Source organism: Mesocricetus auratus, unplaced genomic scaffold, assembly GCF_017639785.1.
Source record: "Mesocricetus auratus isolate SY011 unplaced genomic scaffold, BCM_Maur_2.0 Super-Scaffold_100694, whole genome shotgun sequence".
Lineage (NCBI taxonomy): Eukaryota > Metazoa > Chordata > Mammalia > Rodentia > Cricetidae > Mesocricetus > Mesocricetus auratus.
In genome coordinates this window covers 1,453,496-1,474,162 of record NW_024429268.1, presented here as the reverse complement: position 1 = coordinate 1,474,162, position 20,667 = coordinate 1,453,496, and the positions used below count along the sequence as shown (strand labels likewise).

General features: G+C 38.3%; 1 protein-coding gene across 1 annotated transcript in view; it reads left to right on the top strand.

The window, feature by feature from the left end:
• The window catches only part of Cntnap2 (contactin associated protein 2), a 2,029,549-nt gene that overhangs the window by 970,001 nt on the left and 1,038,881 nt on the right, over positions 1-20,667 (top strand). Inside the window, exon 9 of the mRNA XM_040740424.1 lies at positions 19,708-19,857. Coding sequence (XP_040596358.1) covers positions 19,708-19,857 — 150 coding nt within the window. The remainder of the gene's footprint in view (positions 1-19,707; positions 19,858-20,667) is intronic.

Sequence of the window (20,667 nt, the reverse complement as noted above, 5' to 3'; positions counted from 1 at the left end):
TTTCCCAATCAAATGGATGCAAGAAACAAGCTGGTGTAGCTATCCTAGTATCAAATAGATTAGACATCAAACTAAAATCAATCAAAAGAGATGAAAAAGGTCATTTCATATTCATCACAGGAAAAATGCACCAGGAAGAAGTCTCAATTCTGAACAACACTGCCCCAAATAAAAAGGCAACCACAATCATAAAAGAAACATACTAAAACTTAAATCATAAATAAGACCTGACAGTGGGAGACTTCAACACCACACTCTTACCACTAGACAGAACCACCAGTCAGAAAGTGAACAAAGAACCAAAGGAACTAACAGAAGTTATGAGCCAATTGAATTTAATATACATCTATAGAAGATTCCATCCAAACACAAAAGAATATACCTTCTTCTCAGCACCACATGGGACCTTTTCTAAAATCAACCACATACTTGGCAACATAACAAACCTCAAAAGGCACAAAAAATTGGAAAATCCCCCTGTATCTTATCAGACCACCATGCTATAATGTTAGAATTCAACAGTAAAACAAATTGCAGAAATCCTACAAACTCATGGAAATTGAACAACCTGCGATTGCACCATACATGGGTCAAGGAAGAAATAATGAAAGAAATTAAAGACTTCCTAGAATTCAATGAAAATGAAGACACAACATACCCAAACTCATGGGACACTTGAAAACAGTGCTAAAAGGAAAGTTCATAGCACTAAGTGCTCATATGAAGAAACTGGAGATAGTCACACTAGAGAATTAACAGTAAAACTGAAAGCTCTAGAACAAAAAGAGGCAAACTCACCCAGGAGTAGAAGACACCAGGAAATAATAAAATTGAGGGCTGAAATCAATGAAGTTGGAACAAAGAAAAAATGCCAAGAATCAGTGTAACACAGAGTTGGTTGTTTGAGAAAATCAACAAGATAGACAAACTTTTATCCAAACTAACAGGAAGGCAGAGAGAGAACAAGCAAATTAACACAATCAGGAATGAAAAGGTGCACATCACAATGCAGACACTGAGGAAATCCAGAGAATGGTCAGATCATACTTTGAAAACCTGTACTCCACAAAATTGGAAAACTTAAAGGAAATGAACAATTTTCTGGATAGATATCACTTACCAAAATAAAATCAAGAACAGATAAGTAATTTAAATAGACCTATAACCCCTAATGAAATAGAAGCAGTCATCAAAAGTCTCCCAACCGAAAAAAAAAAACCCAAACAAGCCCACATGGCTTCAGTGCAGAATTTTACCAGAAATTCAAAGAAGAGTTAATTCCTGTACTCCTCAAAGTGTTCCACACAATAGAAGCAGAAGGTTCACAGCAAAACTCTTTTTAGGAAGCTACAATTTCCTTGGTACCTAAGCCACACAAAGGCACTACTAAGAAATAGAACTATAGACCAATTTCCCTCATAAATATCAATGCAAAATACTCAATAAAATACTAGCTAATTGAATCCAAGAACACATCAGAAAAATCATCCACCATGACCAAGTAGGCTTCATCCAGGGATGCAGGGATGGTTCAACATGTGAAACTCTATCACTGTAATCCATCATATAAACAAACTGCAAAAGAAAAACCACATCATCATCTCACTAGACATTGAAAAAGCCATTGACAAAATCAAAAAATGCTTCATGATAATGGTCCTAGAGGGATCAGGGATAACAGTATCATACCTAAACATAATAAAACCAATATACAGTAAACCAACAGCTAACATCAAACTAACTGGAGAGAAACTCAACACAATTTCTCTAAAATCAGGAACAAGACAAGGCTGTCAAACTCTCCATACCTCTTCAATATTGTACTTGAACTTCAAGCCAGAGCAATGAGACAGGAAAGGAGATCATGGGGATACAAATTGGAAAGGAAGAGGTCAAACTTTCACTATTTGCAAGTGATATGATAGTTTACATAAGTGACCCCAAAAATTATACACAGGAACTCCTACAGCTGATAAACACCTTCAGCAAAGTGGTAGGATAGAAAATTATCTCAAAATTTCAGTAGTCCTACTATATATAGATGATAAATGGGCTGAGAAAGAAATCAGAGAAACATCCCCTGTTAAATAGCCACAAAGAACAGAAAATATCTTAGGATAATGCTAACCAAATGAGGGAAAGACCTGTATAACAATCACTTTGAGTCTCTAAAGAAAGAAATTAAAGAAGATACCAAAAACTGGAAAGGTCTCCCATGATATTGGATAGGTAGGATCAACATAGTAAAAATGGCAATCTTGCCAAAAGCAATCTACAGATTCAATGTAATCCCCGTCAAAATACCAGCACAATTCTTCACAGACATTGAAAGAACAATAATCAACTTTATATGGAAAAAAACACCCAGGATAGTCAAAACAACCCTGTTCAACAAAGCAACGTCTGGAGGCTTCACCATTCCTGACTTCAAGTTATATTATAGAGCTATAGTCCTGAAAACAACATGGTATTGGCACAAAAATAGACAGGTAGACCTATGGAACTGAATTAAAAACTCTGATATTAACCCACACACCTATGAACACTTGATTTTTGACAACAAAGCTAAAATTTTACAGTGGAAAAAAGAAAGTATCTTCAACAAATGCTGCTGGCATGACTGGATCATGGCATGTCAAAGACTGAAGATAGAGCCATGTCTATTACCCTGCACAAAACTTAAGTCCAAATGGATCAAAGACCTCAACATAAATCCAGCCACACTGAATGAACCTTTTAGAGGAGAAAGTGGGACGTACCCTTGAATGAATTGGTACAGGAGACTGCATCTTGAATGTAACACCAGCAGCACAGACACTGAAATCAACAATTAATAAATGAGACCTCTTGAAACTGAGAAGCTTCTGTAAGGCAAAGGACGCGGTCAACCAGAATGGGATAAGATATTTACCAACCCACCCCACATCTGACAGAGGGCTAATCTTCATAACTAAAAAGAACTCAAGAAGCAAGTCTCCAAAACACCAAAGGATCCAATTAAAAAGTGGTGTGCAGAGATAGAGAATTCTCAATAGAGAAGTTTACACTGGCTGAGAGACATATAAGAAAGTGCTCAACATACTTAGTCATTAGGGGAAAGCAAATCAAAACAACTCTGAGAAACAAACTATCTCACTCCTATCAGAATGGCTAAAATCAAAAACACCAATGACAGGTTATGCTGGAGAAGATGTGGAGAAAGGGGAACACTACTCCACTTCTGGTGGGAGTGCCAACTCATACAGCCACTGTGGAGATCTGTATAGGAAAATGGGAATAAGTCTATCACAAAATCCAGCAATTCAACTCTTAAGCATATACCCCAAACATACACATTCATACAACAAGGACATAAGTTCCGCTATGTTCATATTAGCATAATTTGTGACAGTCATAACCTGTAGGCAACGTACATGCCCCTCAACTGAAGAGTGGATACAGAAAATGTGGTAATTTTTCACAATACAGTACTACTCAGTGGAAAATAAACAATGGAATCTTGAAATTCATAGGCAAATGGATGGCACTAGAAGAAACAAACCATCCTGAGTGAGGTAACCCAGTCACAAAAAGACAAACATGGTATGTACTCACTCACATAAGGTTTTTAGACATTAAGCAGGGAGTGACAGCCTACAATCCCACCACCAGAGAGTATGGTGAACAGTGATGGCCCTATGAGAAATATGCATGTTACCCCAGAAAAGGGAAATGGGACAGGATCTTCTGAGTGGACTAGGAGCATGGGGAGAGGAGACAGGGAGGTGGGAAAAAGTGTAGGGGAGAAGAGAAGGGGAGAGGAGGACATGGGGGAATAGTAAGTTTGAGTCAGGGGAAGAATAGAGCAGAACATGATGAGAGATACCATAATAGAGGGAGTCATTATAGGTTTGAGGAGAGATCTGGCACTGATGAGATTTCCAGAGATCTACAAAGATGGCACCAACTGGCAACTAAGCAATAGTGGAGAGGCTAGCTTAAATGTTCTTCCCTGATAATGAGGTTGACGACTACCTTGTATGCCATTCTAGAACCTTCTTCATTCAGTGGCTGATGGAAGCAGTGACAAAAACCCACAGCTAAACACTGAACTGAACTCCTGGAAACCAGATGCAGAGAGGGAAGAGTGATGAGCAAAGGGGTCAAGACTGGGTGGGTGTAACTCAAAGAAACAGCTGACCTGAACAAAAGGGAGCTCATGAACCCGAGACTGATGACTGAGAGGCCAGCATGGGACTGATCCAGACCCCCTGAATGTGGGTGTCAGGGAGGAGGCCTTGGCAATCTTTGGAGCCTCAGGTACTAGATCAGTATTTGTCCCTGGCATCCAAATGGACTTTGCGAGCCCATTCCACATGGAGGGATGTTCTCCCAGCCTGGACACATGGGGGAGGGACTAGGCCCTGCCTTGGATGATATGACAGACTTTGGAGATCACGCATGAAAGGTGTCCCCCTCCCTGGATAGTGGAGTGGGGATTAGTGGGGCTTCGTGGGTTTGGGTGGGGTCAGGGGAGGAGGGGAGTGAGAGGTTGTTGGGATTGACATGTGAAGCAAGCTTTTTTCTAATTTAAATTAAAAAACAAAAATTAAATATTTTTCTTGAATTCTTTTTTAAAAAATATGTCAGTTCTGTGAGATTTATTTATCGATTTATCTCACTAAATACAAGCAAAATTCCTTTGGAAAAAATTTCTTTTGTATCTTCAACTCATACACACAGGGGTTTAGTTTTAAAAATATGACAAATACTAATTTTAGGATAGTCCATTTTCTTGTTTTCTCCCTCCCTTCCGTTGTGCTCTACACTCAAACCTGGTAAGGAAAAAATGCATATAGCTTATTCTCATCAGTTAGTACAGAGTTTGTTAGGTGTAGCCCTTGGAAATTCTGAGTCGATGACTAACAAACATTTTCTCCTATGAGAAATACAGGGATATATTTCTACAAGGCTCTGGTCACAACATTTGCATCAACATTTCAATACATTCCTTGTTTTATGTACGTTTCTGTTTAGGCCACTGTATTGAATATACAACATTGATTCATGAATACCGAACCCACGGCCAACAGCATTTCAATGTGTGCCTTCAAGAAGCAGATATACCGAGCGTGTTTTCCTGTGTGTAAGGGATGTCACAGTCCTCTTGTCCTTAGAAACACTAAGCAGCACATCAGCACTGGGTCTGTGACCACCAGTGCACAAAGTATAGTGTGAAATGAATAGTAGGGTGAAAGTTTTTTTGTGTGTGTGTGTGTAGGATGGAAATGAAATGATGATAAAGCATTGATTTGTTTCACATTAGTTTGAAATGCTACTAACCACTGTGTACATCTGTAAGTGTTTCTAACCACTCTGTACATCTGCAAGTCTCTGAATGATCATGAAAACATACTATGGATGCGTGAGATCGCCAACAAATATTAGCAAGTAGTGTCAATTCACAAAATAGTAAGCGTCAACTCTACATGAAAACACAAAATCAGCAAACGTTAAAAGAACCACTTAATGAAATGTGTGTTACTCCTGTGTGTGGGTGCATGCACATATAAGTTTGTGTGCATGTGATGGCCAGACGTCCACTTTGAGTATTGCGTCATTCCTCAGGAGCTGCCCACCTTGTTTTAGAAGCAGAGTCTCTCACTGGTACCTGAGCCTCATAGATTAGTCCAGGGTGAATAACCAATGAGCCCCGTACACCTGGACATTTCTGCTTCTTCAACACTGGGATCACAAGTGCATGCCCAGGATTTTATAGGTGTCCTGGGTTGTGAACACAGGTCTGTTTGCACAGTGAACATTCTATTTAATTGAGCTGTCTCATTCACTTCCATTAATTAATTGTGGTATTTATAAATAAATAAATAAATAAATAAATAAATAAATAAATAAAAGACACAGAATACTTTTATTATGCCATGGAATTTCTTCCAGTTTCATACCTGCATCCCAAATTACCCTGGTAGCCATGCTTTGACTTTTTCTTTAAGTTTTCATCTGTTAAAATTAATATTTTGTGTATATGTGTGATAGATTTGTATGAGTGACGGCTCAAGCATGCCGTGACACGCGTGTGAAGGTCAAAGGGCAACTTTGGAAGTTGGGGCTCTCCTTCTACCTTCGTACTGTTTCCCAAGATCAGCCTCAGCTTGCCTTCCTTGCGTGACAATTGCTTTGACCTGATGGCACAACCTGTTGGCCCCTACTCTAGGGATTTTACCATCTGTAGATTACTCTTGTGTGTTCTCAGGATTTCATCTAAAAATGTATATCATATGTTCTATTCTATTTTTGAAGTACTTATTTTATTTACATATATGCATCGGTTGCCTGCATTATGTGTTTGCCATGTGTGCGCCTAGTTTCACTGAAGTCAGAAGAGGGCATTAGATAACACAGTTGTGAGCTGCTATGTAGGTCCTGGAAACAGAACCCAGGCCCTCTGTGAGAGCAGCACATGATCTTAATCACTGAACCATCTCTGCAGTCCCAAAGTATACTTTTTTTTTTTTTTTTTGGTTTTTCGAGACAGGGTTTCTCTGTGGCTTTGGAGGCCGTCCTAGAACTAGCTCTTGTAGACCTGGCTGGACTCGAACTCACAGAGATCCACCTGCCTCTGCCTCCCGAGTGCTGGGATTAAAGGCGTGTGCCACCACCGTCAGGCCCCAAAGTATAACTGTTTTGAAAACCTGCACCTTTTTCATGAATCACAATTGAAAAACTATCCATTCTTTTCACTATACAGCATTTCCTTTTTGTAAGTATGTTTTACAAATACAAAATTATTTTCATTGGGATCTGTTGTAAGAAGAAAACTGTGCAGACAATCTTGTGAGAAGTTACACTTTGATTCTGGTGGATAAATATGTAGAATAGCAGTTGTTGACCCATAATCTCAGTCTGTTCAGTTTTGTTTAAAAACTGCCACATATTGACCTCCCAAATGATTGTAAAATTTAATACTCATTCCAATAGTGAATGAAAGTGCAAAGCGCCCCAGGTCATAATCTGTACTTTTAGAATTTGAACAATAAAGTGCATAGGAAAGTGAGTAACCTTATATTTCCCAATAATGAACCAAATCTGGTGCTGCCTCGAGTCTGTGCAGGTGTTTACGCTTCATCTTCATTCGTGATGTGGTCTGTGTAGACTTTAGCCTTTTACATCAGTGATTTGCAAACATTTTTAGTGCATCTCAGTGTATTCCCTTCTCAGACTGTATGTGTTGCAAATATGTTCTCTCTGTCTTCTCTGAATGTTGAATTTGATGGTGCACAATCAACTAAATTTGATCTCTGTTGGGAAATCCCTGCCAACCCAAGGCCTTAAGAATATTCTATTAGAAACTTTTCAGATTAGACTTTTGTTCCTAGGTCTAAAAATGCATCTAGATTTTTGGGGGTATTGTTGTATACAGTAAAAATCAATGTACATTTTCTCTAGGTTTAAATGATAAATTCAACATTTTGGGGGGAAAAACAAAGGGATCTCAAAACTAAGCTTCACTTCTCTTGAACTGCTTTAGTGTGTTTATCGAATGACAGTTAAACACATGTGCGAACATCAGTCTGATTTTCTGGATTAACAGAACTTTATCATAAATCTTGAAAACAAGTAACAATTCTGCTATTTTTTTCTTTTCTATTATCTTGAATATTTAGGGTTTAATTGCATTTCTTTATAAATTGTATCATATTCTTGCCTATTCACGCAAAGATGTGTGATAGGTGTTGTTTCCACTTATCAGCTCTTAATTTTCTCTCAGTAGTAGTTTAGATGTAACAATGGAGAACCCTGAAAACTCCTCAAGGGAGGCTAGTGTTCAGACAAGTTAAGAACCACTAACCAGGGTGCTTTCTTCCTCAGATGATTCTGGATAGCTCTAAAGGAGACTTTCTCCCTAAGAATCTCTTATGAAAACTAGGCATGATTTTCATCATTCCATCATTCAGTTAGTTTAATTAATGTTATGAGTTAAGGGATAATCTGGGATTCATAGTGAGACCTTGCAGGGAGAGTGAGATTTGGGCATGCAATATTCTCCATGTCTTGCAGGTTAAGTGCCACACAGAAAATCTCATGTGCTGTGCTCTACCCAGCACATCAGTGCTGAAAGTTCAATTCAAGTGGTCCTTTCAGAACATAGATATGTTCCAAAATGACCTTCTACCTTTATGATTCAATGGCAAGCATTTGAAAAGTCTATCTGGTCAGTCGTTGGTGGCACATGACTTTAATCCCAGCACTCAGGAGGCAGAGGCAGGTGGATCTCTGTGAATTTGAGGCCAGCCTGATCTACAAAGCGAGTTCCAGGACAGCCTCCAAAACAATACAGAGAAACCCTGTCTCTAAAAACAAAAAAAAAAGGAAGAAAACTCTATCTGTAGCGGAATATACATATCTTGCAGGGCCTCATGGCACAGGCCAGTAATCTCAGCTATTCTGGAAGATGAGGCAGTAGAATCACAAGTTCAAGGCCAGCAGAGTTACAGAGGGAGTTCAAGGTAACCTGAGCAAATTAATGACACCCCTATCTCCAAATATAAAACAAAAACAAGGCTAGATCTGTGACTCAGCACAGATGCGCAAGGCCCTAGATTCAATGCACAGTCATAATAAAAATAAGTAAAAACCAAAGAGAAGTATTCTGTGCCTGCCCACACTCTTTATAATGCACTTTTCTTGGCTACAATAGGTGGTTCTTACTTAATTTTTGTTTAAAGTGCTTTGTTTAGGCATATGAAACATACCAATGAATTAGAATGATTCCCTTATGGAATTTACATAGGAATTCAGGAAGTATATGGCATGTACATAGAAATTCTGATTTCTTTTTCTTCCTGCCTTATGAAATAGTTTGTAAACTGTGAGATACATCATTATCACCTCATAGAATTCTGGAATGGCTAAAGATAGATTAACAAACACAGAAATGCTCCTCTAGAGATTGAATATTAAGCCGAAGCCTGAAAACCCCTGTCACTGTAATTTTATTTGAATCATTTTCCAACAGATGTTACATCTTACTTTGTGACTCTATTTGAAATACTTTACTTTTTCAATATTCATTAAACCATTATTTTCTTCTTGTCTCAAATAAGTGCAACATCTGTTTCTCCTTGTTCAATCAAACCACCCACCTCAAGAGTTCTACTTTAAAAATAATACCATTTCCACAACAGCACAAATAGAATGTGCTTCATTAACATTTTATATTTGCATCTGAAACAAGTTTTTCTAGCAATTGTGTGTTAGGGAGATGCTGGAAAAGATATTACTAAACAATTTAGTTACTGTATGGGAGAAAATAAGAACAGAAGCTGGAATATGCCTTGAAAAAAATACTGATTTCAAGTTAAACCTCACTTGGTAAAATAAAATTCACTTTTAAATATGAAGTTGATAATTTTTGTGTATTACTAAGTAACTGGAGACATATGGCATAAAGTAGCACCAAATAATCCAATTAAAGGATTAAGCTTAACACTTGGTAGGTAGGTAGTTAGATAAATAGATACAATAGATAGATAATAGATGGATAGAGATGATAGAAGATAGATAGATAGATAGATAGATAGATAGATAGATAGATAGATAGATAGGAAGAAGGGAAAGAGACAGAGAGAGAGACAGAGAGACAGAGAGAGAGAGAGAGAGAGAGAGAGAGAGAGAGAGAGAGAGAGAGAGAGAGAGAGAGAGAGAGAGAGAGAGAGAAGAAAGATGTGTTGTCTACATTTTATGTTAGGTTGACATGCTTGGAATCATTTTGTAAAAAAAGAACCTCAGCAGAGAAGATGGCCTCATCAGATTATCCTCTGGGAAAGCCAGGGGTGTATTTTCTTCATTGACAACTGATTTGGGGGTGGTGTGGATCACTGTGGGCAGTGTCACCCCTGGGCTTCTGATCCTGTTGTATACAAGAGTAGGCTAAGTGAGACATTAGGAGCAATCCAATAAGAAGCATGCCTCCAGGGCTGTGTTCCTTCATGAGCATCATTAAGCTCCCTTTTCTAGGTACAAGCCATGTTTGAGTTCCTGCCATGACTTTCCTCAACCAAGGGGTGTGTTGAACCCTTCAGAGCCCACCTGTTTGTGAGTGTGGTGTTTTATGGCAGAAACAAAATCCCTGAGAGTAGATATGTGTGTTTCTGTATGTGTGTTCACTGATTAATCTTGTTGCTTGACATATATGGAATTTCCCCTAATTACTCTTTCTCTACACCTTCTCTTCTCTTCTCCACATACCCACCAATATCCTCCAGTCCCTTCCTAGGGTCATGATGCTTAGTTTTATTTTGTGACTCACTTAGCACAACAAAGGCCATCAATGTGTACACTGGGTTGGAAATGCCCAATGGAACCTGGTGGGATCATTGGTAAGCATACAATTGTAAACTATTCCCAGGGTTCATCAGTGAAAGGTGGGGATCACTGATCCTTCCCCAAACATTCCTCGCTGCTTTGGGGCACATTATTTTATGTTTCTGTAACTTCTGTGACTTTGTGATTGCAATATCAATATATATTTTTAAAACAAAACTTATTTTGGAAGATGAAAGCTCTAATTTCCTTCACACTCTTCACAATGAGAAGTCCTTTGGAACAGATTGCAGTTTTGGAAATTTTTCACCATACTCAGAACTACTTAAAATTGAATGATCTAGAAGAAATGACATATTTTGAGGATGAGAAAGAAGACAGTTAGCTATATAAAGGAGGAAGAATGATTTTTGGTGAGTAGCTCAGAATTGGCCAAGAGATATTCAGATACTGTCCCAAGTCACCCAGTCTCTTACCACTCATCCTGCACTATTTCATTTATGTGATAGGATGGTGTTTTTCATAACAACAAACATTTTCCTTATTTCATAATGATTGGTATTTCCTGAATAAAAGTACAACAAAGTTTGAAATTTAGAGACAAAGAGACAAAGCTGAAATTATTAAGAGCTAATTCTATATCAGATGCTCTTTCAGATGATAATTAATGCAGACACTTTTCAATTTATGAGAGAACTATAGTCTTACAATCTACCGCAAATTGAAAATATAAGTTGATGGTGCATTAAATGACTCTGCCTACTACACATCCCAGCTTAGCAGCCCAACACTGAGATGTCAGTCATTCATCTCATGGGAATGGGAATGTCTGGGAGCTGTAGGCTTGTACATTTGCTAAGCATCAGGAAATAGTATAGTGTCATGGGACTTAGAGTAGGTCAAAGTTCAGTTCTAACAGATGGATATTGCTTTTGTATCAGTATAAAGTTAAAAAGCTTATAAGTTGCACCATCCCAAGTCAAGGGCCATCTGTACATCTGTTCCAGCAGCCCTATGAAGAGATTAACAGGTAATAAGGACAGTTATCATGGGACTAGAAATGAGACTTGAATGCAGACATCTGACTCCTGTCTAAATTCTTACCTATCATGCTTAGTCTTTTGATGCTGAGAATGAGAATCAGAATCATTTCTGTCTGTTTCTTTTTTTTTTCTTTTGTTTTTTTTGGAGACAGAGTTTCTCTGTGTTGTTCTGGAGGCTCTCCTGAAACTCGCTCTGTAGACCAGGCTGGCCTCGAACTCACACAGATCTGCCTGCCTCTCCCTCCCGAGTGCTGGGATTAAAGGCATGTGCCACCAACGCCCGGCCATGTCTCAGTTTCTTATGGGACTTCTCATATGGGTGCTTGAATATAATAAATACAACGCAAAGGTAAGGCAATCCTAAGATAAATAGGTACATATTATTAGCATGCCTATTTATAATGTTAGTGTTCTATATAAAATGACTCTCTCTGATAGGGCTGGGGAGATGGTTAAGACTGTTTATCCCTCTTGCAGAGGACCCAGTATCAATTCTCATCACCCAACGGATGCTTAGCAGCTACCTAATAGCTCCAGGCACAGGAAATATAATGTCTTTTTCTGGTTGTCCTTAAGGACACCCCTTGAGAACTGGACACACATACATACATTCAGGTACAAGCACATATACTTAAATAAGTATATTACACGGAAATTCTATCGCATATCGTTTTTCTAAATGACAGATGGCTCAGGAAATGGGAAAGACTAAATATATTATAGAGAAAGGATGAAGAACGCCCATATTTTGCCTGATAATTCCTGTTTTATATAGTGTTGTTTATGTTCACTTGCAGCAGATGGGATGGTTACAGATAGAGGGACATGGGAAAAATCTGTGTCTTCCTTTCCACTCTCACTAGAACATGGATGGCTGAAATCTAAAAATAAAAGTAGAAATGATGCTCTTTGCAAGTCCAAGGTCTGTATTATCCGCTCAACTCTGTAAACTAACACTGCGTAGTCAAGGTCATGGCTTCACTCATTATAAAATGGAAGAGCAAATATAAAGGTCTTTTGTTCCAAGTGTTACACAGTATGGAGCTGATTTAAACAAATACCTGTGGGCTTTTTAAAATATGCCCAAGGGAAAAGGTCCTAAAATTTCCTCATCCAGACTGTACTATGAATTTTTCATGTAAAATACCGTTTTTTGTTTTTCTGTTTTGTTTTGTTTTTTGTTTTTTGGACACAGGGTTTCTCTGTATTGCTTTGGAGGCTGTCCTGGAACTGGCTCTGTAGACCAGGCTGGCCTGGAACTCACAGAGATCCACCTGCCTCTGCCTCCTAAGTGCTGGTATTAAAGGCGAGCGCCACCAACGCCAGGCTCATCTAGAATACTTTTAAAAAAATGAAAACATCAGTGTAAAGGTATATTGAAAGACACACTCTGTGTGTGATATTCAAGCACGACAGAAACACAAGAGCAAAAAATGATTGACATTTGGCAGGTGAAACAGATGGTCTCTGGGTTTATTCCTGGCCTAAATAATATAGGTATCGCCCTGAAAAACAGATCCTCTATAGATATAGTGGAAATAGAGGGCTATATGTACTACCACTCTGATTATAGACAATCAGGAACTATGTAAAGGGTTTGTTACTGGTTTCCTTTTGATTTTTCTTTGACCATTGACTTTAGGGTTTCTAGTGGTGTGATAAAACACCATGACTAAAAGAATCCTGGGGAGGAAATGGTGTATCTGGTTTATACTTGTTCCTTCACAAAGAAAGTATGGACCAGAACTCAAGGTAGGCATCCAGAGGCAGGAACTGAAGCAGGAGGCATGGAGGAGTACTGCTTATTTGGCTTTTTCCTCAGAGCCTGCTCAGCAGACGTCTGTATTTCTTTTTTTTTCTTTTTATTCCACTGTTTTGTATTGCAATTTTTTAGAAAATGCTTGCTTCACATGTCAATCTCAGCTCCCTCTCCCTTCTCCTCCTCCACCCCCCACCATGGCCCCCAGCCTCCCACCCCATTCCCACCTCCCGCCACACAGGGGATATCCAGAGTCTGCCATTTCATTCAGGGTAGGGTCCAGGCACTCCCCCAAGTGTCCAGGCTGAGAGAGCATCCCTCTTTGTGTTGTGGACACACGAAGTCTGTTTGTATGCCACGGATAAATACTGATCTACTGCCCAGGGCCCCATAGGTTGCCCAGGCCTCCTCACTGACTCTCACACTCAGGAGGTCTGGATCAGTCCCATGCTGGCCTCCCAGCTATCCGTCTCTGGTCCAAGAGCTCCACCTTGTTCAGATCAGCTGTCTCTGCTGATTTCGCCAGCCCATTTTTTTTTTTTTTGCTCATTTGCTCATCTCTCCTCTCTCTATGTCACTGATTTCCATGGGTTCAGTTCAGTGTTTAGCTGTGTGTGTTTGCCTCTGCTTCCATCAGTCACTGGATGAAGGTTCTAGAATGGCATATAAGGTAGTCATCAAGTTCATTATCAGGAATGGGCACTTAAGGTAGTCTCCTCACTATTGCTTAGTTTGCCAGTTGGTGTCATCCTTGTAGATCGCTAGGGGTCTCATTGGTGCCAGATCTCTCCTCAAACCTATAATGACTCCCTCTATTATGGTATTTCTCATCCTGTGCTCCCCCTATTCTTCCCCCAACTCAACCTTCCTGTTCACCCATGGCCTACTCTCTCCTCCTCTTCTCCCTTTCTCTTCTTGCCAGTTCCAACTCCCCCCCCCCCAAGCGTGCTCCCTATCTGTTCAGGACACCCTGCCTCATTGCTCTTCTCTGGGGTACCATGCATATCTCTCTTAGATTCTTTCCTGTTTCTCAGACTCACTGTCAGTGGAATTGCAGACTGGCACTCCCCTGATCCAAGTCTAAAATCCATATATGAGTGAGTACATACCATGTTTGTCTTTTTGTGACTGGGTTACCTCACTCAGGATGGTTTCTTCTAGTGCCATCCATTTGCCTGCAAATTTCAAGATTCCATTGTTTTTTTTTCCACTGAGTAGTACTTCATTGTGTAAATGTACCACATTTTTTTCTATCCACTCTTCAGTTGAGACGCATCTAGGTTGTTTCCAGGTTCTGGCTATTACAAATAATGCTGCTATGAACATAGTGGAACAGATGTCCTTGTTGTATGAATTTGTATCTGTTGGATTTATGCCTAAGAGTGGAATTGCTGGGTTTTGTGGTAGATTGATTCCCATTTTCCTGAGGAATCTCCATGCTGATTTCCAAAGTGGGTGTATGAGCTGGCACTCCCACCAGCAGTGGAGGAGTGTTCCCCTCTCTCCACATCCTCTCCAGCATAAATTGTCGTTGGTGCTTTTGATTCTTTCTTATCCACTGTAGGATCACCTGCCCATGGTAGGGCCAGTCACAATGGGCTGAGCCCTCCCACATAAATCATTAATCATGAAAATACCTCACAAGAAAATTGCCTACAGACAAATCTTAAGGAAACATATTTCTCAGTTGCGGCTCCCTCTTCTCAGATTGTATAGTTTATGTCAAGTTGACAAAATATGCAATCCAGGACAATCTGGAAATAATTCATTATCCTCGAGAAACATAACTTATGTTCCTTTCAAAGCTCTACCACTTACCACCTATTGGAGGCTTACATTTTATTAACCTTTGTCTCTTTTGTATATACAGGGATACTAATATTTAAAGATTTTATAAACTATAGATTAGTCAAATGCAAGTAAGGTACTCATCACTGTTGTTAGCCCACAAACCCAGAATAGTATATCTATAAATACTCACATATGCAGAGATCATAAATTGGATTTCTCTCTGGAGGAAGCCCTCGGGCTATTACTTTTTATAACATTTGGACAAAGAAAATAGAAAAGGAACGGCACATTTTATTTTGAGCAATGTGGCCATCCTGCATACACTGAGAATGAATTTCATTATATTCGTGAACCCCTTCCTTTCAAAGATCACTGAGGCATAGCTATTGATGATTAACAGTAAATGTTCCAAATAATAATTGGAATTAAAATGAGTAGAAACCATGGTTTAAACTTGGATATGGAGAGGTTCACTGTCAACAAAGCTCCTGAAATCTGAGGTCCAATTTCTCTCCTAATTAAGTTCCTTGAGAAAAATAAAATAACCTTTCATTTTTAATCTGATTAGAATAATAGGTCTTTTGTTGTGAACAATACCAGGTGGTGATGTCATACTTATAATTCAGTTTTGTGATGCAGTTTTCATGGGGATTTTTCTGAAAAGCTTTTTGATCTTTCATTTAAAACAGTTAAAATTATGTGACTTCTCTGCCTGAATGAATCCGTATGCTTGTGTTTGAATTTGTGATTGAATATTTGTAATAACAGTGTCCTTGAGACCTGTGTCCCCAAACTGCATTTCAGAGAAAGATTCAACAAACTGTAAAGACAAAACGCCAAACCCAAGTCAAAACAATATGCTCTTATAGTTAACTCACATCACATCCCATTTGGTAGTTAGAAGGAAAATGTTAGTGTGAAAATACATTCTTTGTGACATTAATTGTGCGGTAGAATCCAAAGGGGCCTACTCAAATAGGAAGTGTTTCGGGATGCACTATTGCTATCTGACAGCTTACTGATTTTAATTTAAGAATAAGACTGCATCTGCATAGTAATTTTACAGCATGGAGGGTTTGTTTGCACTGCTCTTCATGAATATTTGAAAGGCTAGAACGAATTAAATAATTATTTGCTAGTTTTTGTGTGGACAGGAAGATAAAACATTGAGATTAAATGATGTGGGGAAAATAGTCCTCTTGTTACAGGAAGAACGTGGAGTAACACAACCCGCCTCCCCCCATTATTTACGATGAGGATGTGTCATACAAAGTAACCTAACTGTGTAAAAGAAATCATAGGGACCTATAAAAATTGGAGACATATATATTCTTTTACATTGGTACAGAACATACACCAGAGAGAGATAGGGCAGGAAGGTAGCAAAGTCCCAAAAGCAGTTGTCTGATAAATTGTTTGCTATTGTGGATGGCTAGGTTCAGTGCCCTGTGGATTTCCTGAGAATAAGAACCACTACCCCTGAGAGTAGCGACCCCTTTCCCCCTCGAATACAGGATTCCCCACGCCAGACACTCCACTCTCCATGTCATTGGAAGTCACTGCAATGTCTGAGGTGGGCACTGAAGCTGGTAGCATGGAGATACAATAACACACTTCCTTGAATAACTAACTGGGTGACTACAGTGTCAGTTATGGGTGTTGGAACAGAACAAATTTCCAAAAAGATGTGTATTAACGTTGAAGCAGACTACTCATCAAGAATAAAATTTCACCTACAGGACTGACTTTTTACTCTCAGCATCCATCCCTACGCATGTGACTGTCTCTTGCGTAAAAGCCATGGCCAGTGCAGCCTATGCTGTTTCCCACTGCTTGCTGTCTTGTCTTCAGGGTAACTATCCCAGAGTCCTACTCCTTTCATCACCCCTCAGACTGATTCCGTTTTTGTCTCTTTCACACCTAATGTGTGCGCGGTGCTATTGAAATGTTAAGTTTCAACAAGCAATGAGATAGAAAAAGAAAAAGAAGAATTCTAACATCAGAAAACTTATATCAAAAAGTAGGGGTTGGGGAGATGACACTTGCTGCTCTTTCAAAGGATCACGGTGTTTCCCAGAACCCACGTGGTAGCTCACAACTACATGTAATTTCAGTTCTAGAGGCTATGATACGTCTCTTCTGGACTCTACAGACATTGCACAAACATAGAGTACATACATACATGCAGGCACAACACTCATATGAATTAAACAAACATAAATCCTACTTTCTTTAAAAGTAAAAACAAGCAAAGGAACAAAGAAGTGAACACAAAATAGACTTAATCACTAGCAGTTGTATGGGAGAAATTAATGTTCACAAAAAGAGTATTGTCAGGGGTGAGGGGATATCATTTGGCACACAGGGTTATGAAGATTTGCAAAGGATATAGTGAGTGAGTAAAACCATGGAGACACCACACAGAAGGCATTCCAGATGGACACTTGACACCTCAGTCAGCATAGGCCAATGCTGTTGCTGAGGCCAGAAGCTACAGAAAACTATAATAAGGGAAATGTCATGAACCAGGTTACATTTTCAAGAGAGGACCACACAACTTGATAGGGACTTTAGAGTAAAATAGAAAGAGCCGAAGCAAATAAAGCATTGAGGGGACAATTTAATACCCTAGATTGATATCTAGGTATATAATCTAGAGGTTATAGTATACTTCAAGTGGTTGTTTACACGTATGTACACTGTGAATAATGTGAGTACTCTCAGTGCATGAATACAGACATATTATTGGGTGTCTGTACACATTTATATGTTTAATGTATTATGTATATACACTAATTTATAGTAATTTGATAATTAGCTTATGCTGATTCCTTAACAATTTGTATTGTTTTCCATTAAAGTTAAATACGCTTAATATCACTGGATTTTAATCATGATGCAAAGTATGAGATGTCACTCATTTTTTTTCTTAAAATACCATTTATTTTGTGTGTGTGGATTGTATGACCAACTCAACAGTTAGTTAATGTTCGTAATGGGAGTAACCACAGAGTCGATATCTGGTTACAGTGACCATATTGTTGACTGTAACTGTTGTCTCAGCTATTGTTGGGCCAGTAACCTACAGAGCAGTGGGCTTAAGTATATTCCTATAAAACTTTATATGGACATTAACTTTGAATATATGAAAGTTTTCATTTCTAAAACAGAGTAAGCTGTGTATATTCTTTCTAAAAATTTCTTTTCCACCACTTAATAATATAAAAAGATTCTCAATATAAACTTTGTATAAAAACAAGAGGACATCAGTTGGATATGGCCCACAAACTGTGGTTCACAGACTCCTGGCATTAAATAAGGACTTAGATCCTTCATCTCTGTATCAATGACGTACTCTGACTCTAGTTTTAAAATCTTTATTGCCTGGTCATCTCTTTCTTTTCTGAAACTGAAGTGTATCTTCACAGAACTCCTTCCTGCAGACTCTGTATTGTGCATCCAGAAAAGACTCGAACAACACTCCCTCATAGCTTTGACCTTTTCAAGGTGAAATCAAAGCTCTTGTAACTATGCCTAGATACTCTTGCCTAATGTCTAATCTTCTAATTTTCTAATTATTTTCAATGAAATGAACACAAACTAAACAAAAGAATGTTGCCTGCCTATTAATGTGTAAGAAACTATGAAGATTAAATTTGGGAGGTGGGCATTGTAGGTTTATTTTATTGCTTTCTCTTTGCTGAAATATAACCTGGTCAGTTAACATACTGCCTGGTTTGATGACCAGATGATCTTTATTTCCCATGACTTTCAGTGCTTAATTAGCATGTTTAAGTACATATGGAATCAATTCCTTACTATTTAATTTCTGTAAACTGTTCTATAAACATGAGGCTATTGAGAAAAAAATAACCATTACACCAAAAGATTTTATAGTTACAAAAGTAAGAAGAGATATTAAATCAACACTGTGAATCTACTTCTGTCTCAAATTGGAACCTAACAAAGTTAACCAGAAAATATATTATTAAATTAAAATAGTTTTCATTTCTTACCAAGTGGCTTTGTCCAAACCATTCTTTCCCATAAGTATCCCAATTGCATTCTAATTGTGTTTTTCTATAAGATTCTTTTATAATTATGCTTATTCAATTTGATAGAGGGGCAAACCATCTGGAATGCTAAGGAAACACCAGATAATGCAAAGATAAACAGCACTGCATTTTTGGAGATGAATGTATATATATATATTATATATATAACATTTACTTCTAAATTTCTAATTCTGTTGATATTGAAAATTGTCTAAAGGTTGGAGAGATAGGTTAGTGCTTAAAAGCATGTACCACTCTTGTAGAGTTCCACAGTTCCTTTCCCCTTAATCCAAATCAAGGGATAGGCCACAAATGCCTATAACTCCACCTCTAAGATTTCCTACATACTCTTCTTGCTCTCATTTGGAGCCACACCCTACCACATTCCCCCATACCCACACAGAAATACATAATTTAAAAAAATAAAATAAAACCTTTAAAACCATTATATTTATTCCTGTCAAACTGAAACTCTGTACCTTCCAGCCACATGACTACAGACGAATGAGGATGTAGATATTCCAAAATGACAAGAACGCATTTCAAATGAATTACTCAAGTAAGGGAAACAATAGCTAATTTTTTAAACACTCTGTTTTTTTTTAATTTATCCTAGTATCAAACTAAATTCCAAAAACGTATTATAATTCTGGGTTTTCAATGAAATGACTGTACTGTAATGTTTAAAACCTGTGTTTACCTGAACCCACTTAGGAAACTTTCATTTTCTACCTCCTAGGCTCTGGGCTGAATGACGGGCAGTGGCATGAGGTTCGCTTCCTGGCAAAGGAAAACTTTGCCGTCCTTACCATTGATGGGGATGAATCATCAGCAGTTCGTACCAACAGTCCACTTCAAGTGAAGACTGGTGAAAAGTACTTCTTTGGAGGTAGGAATGTCATGGCTTATGGTAGCCAATACTTTACTTTTCATAAAAGATTTTAAAAGTTTATAAAGTATTTCTATTTAACTCGAGGTCCCTAGTAGATCTTAAGATAAAACATGAAGGTATAATTCCATGAGTTTAAAATGTTTAAAGAAATTGCTGCTTCACAAAATTACTATTAGTATGAGGCTGCCACATACCTACCATTTGATTCAAATTTTCATTGCATAAAGCATGAAAGTCTGTGTCATTCATATAGTACCCTCTTGTAGGATCAGTGATTTTGATACAGATTGGTTACTCATTGTATAGAAAATTCTCCTAAACCTTAGTCAACACCAAAGTGTCTGTTTATATGAATATATACATTCCTATATTACATGTGCATCTTGTTTTCCTGAAGCTGTTAGAGTAATTCTATCTCAGGGCACTTACCTTGTCTGTCAAGTTTTGTGTCCTAACTCCTAGTCCTAAAGAACTTTCTGGAATGCGACAGATAGCAAATAAATATTTATGAATGAATTAATAAGCTCTGTAAAATAGAAAAAATGGACATTTTATCTTAAATTGTCTGGGAAGAAACACATGACTGAGTGACTACTGGCCCCTGAATATAAGATCATGTGCTCCCATCTGGGGAGTCTCTACCACTGTGGATAGGTAACTTGGAGAAATAAGTTCTGAGTTTATCCTGAGTCATGAATCCATGGTATTTGTTAGGTGTTCTTGGTACATGTTTTAAAGGTTCTCAGTGAATATTTGGTGAGTCAATGAAAGCGAGACAAGATGTCTTCTGAGTGAAGAAATGGGGTT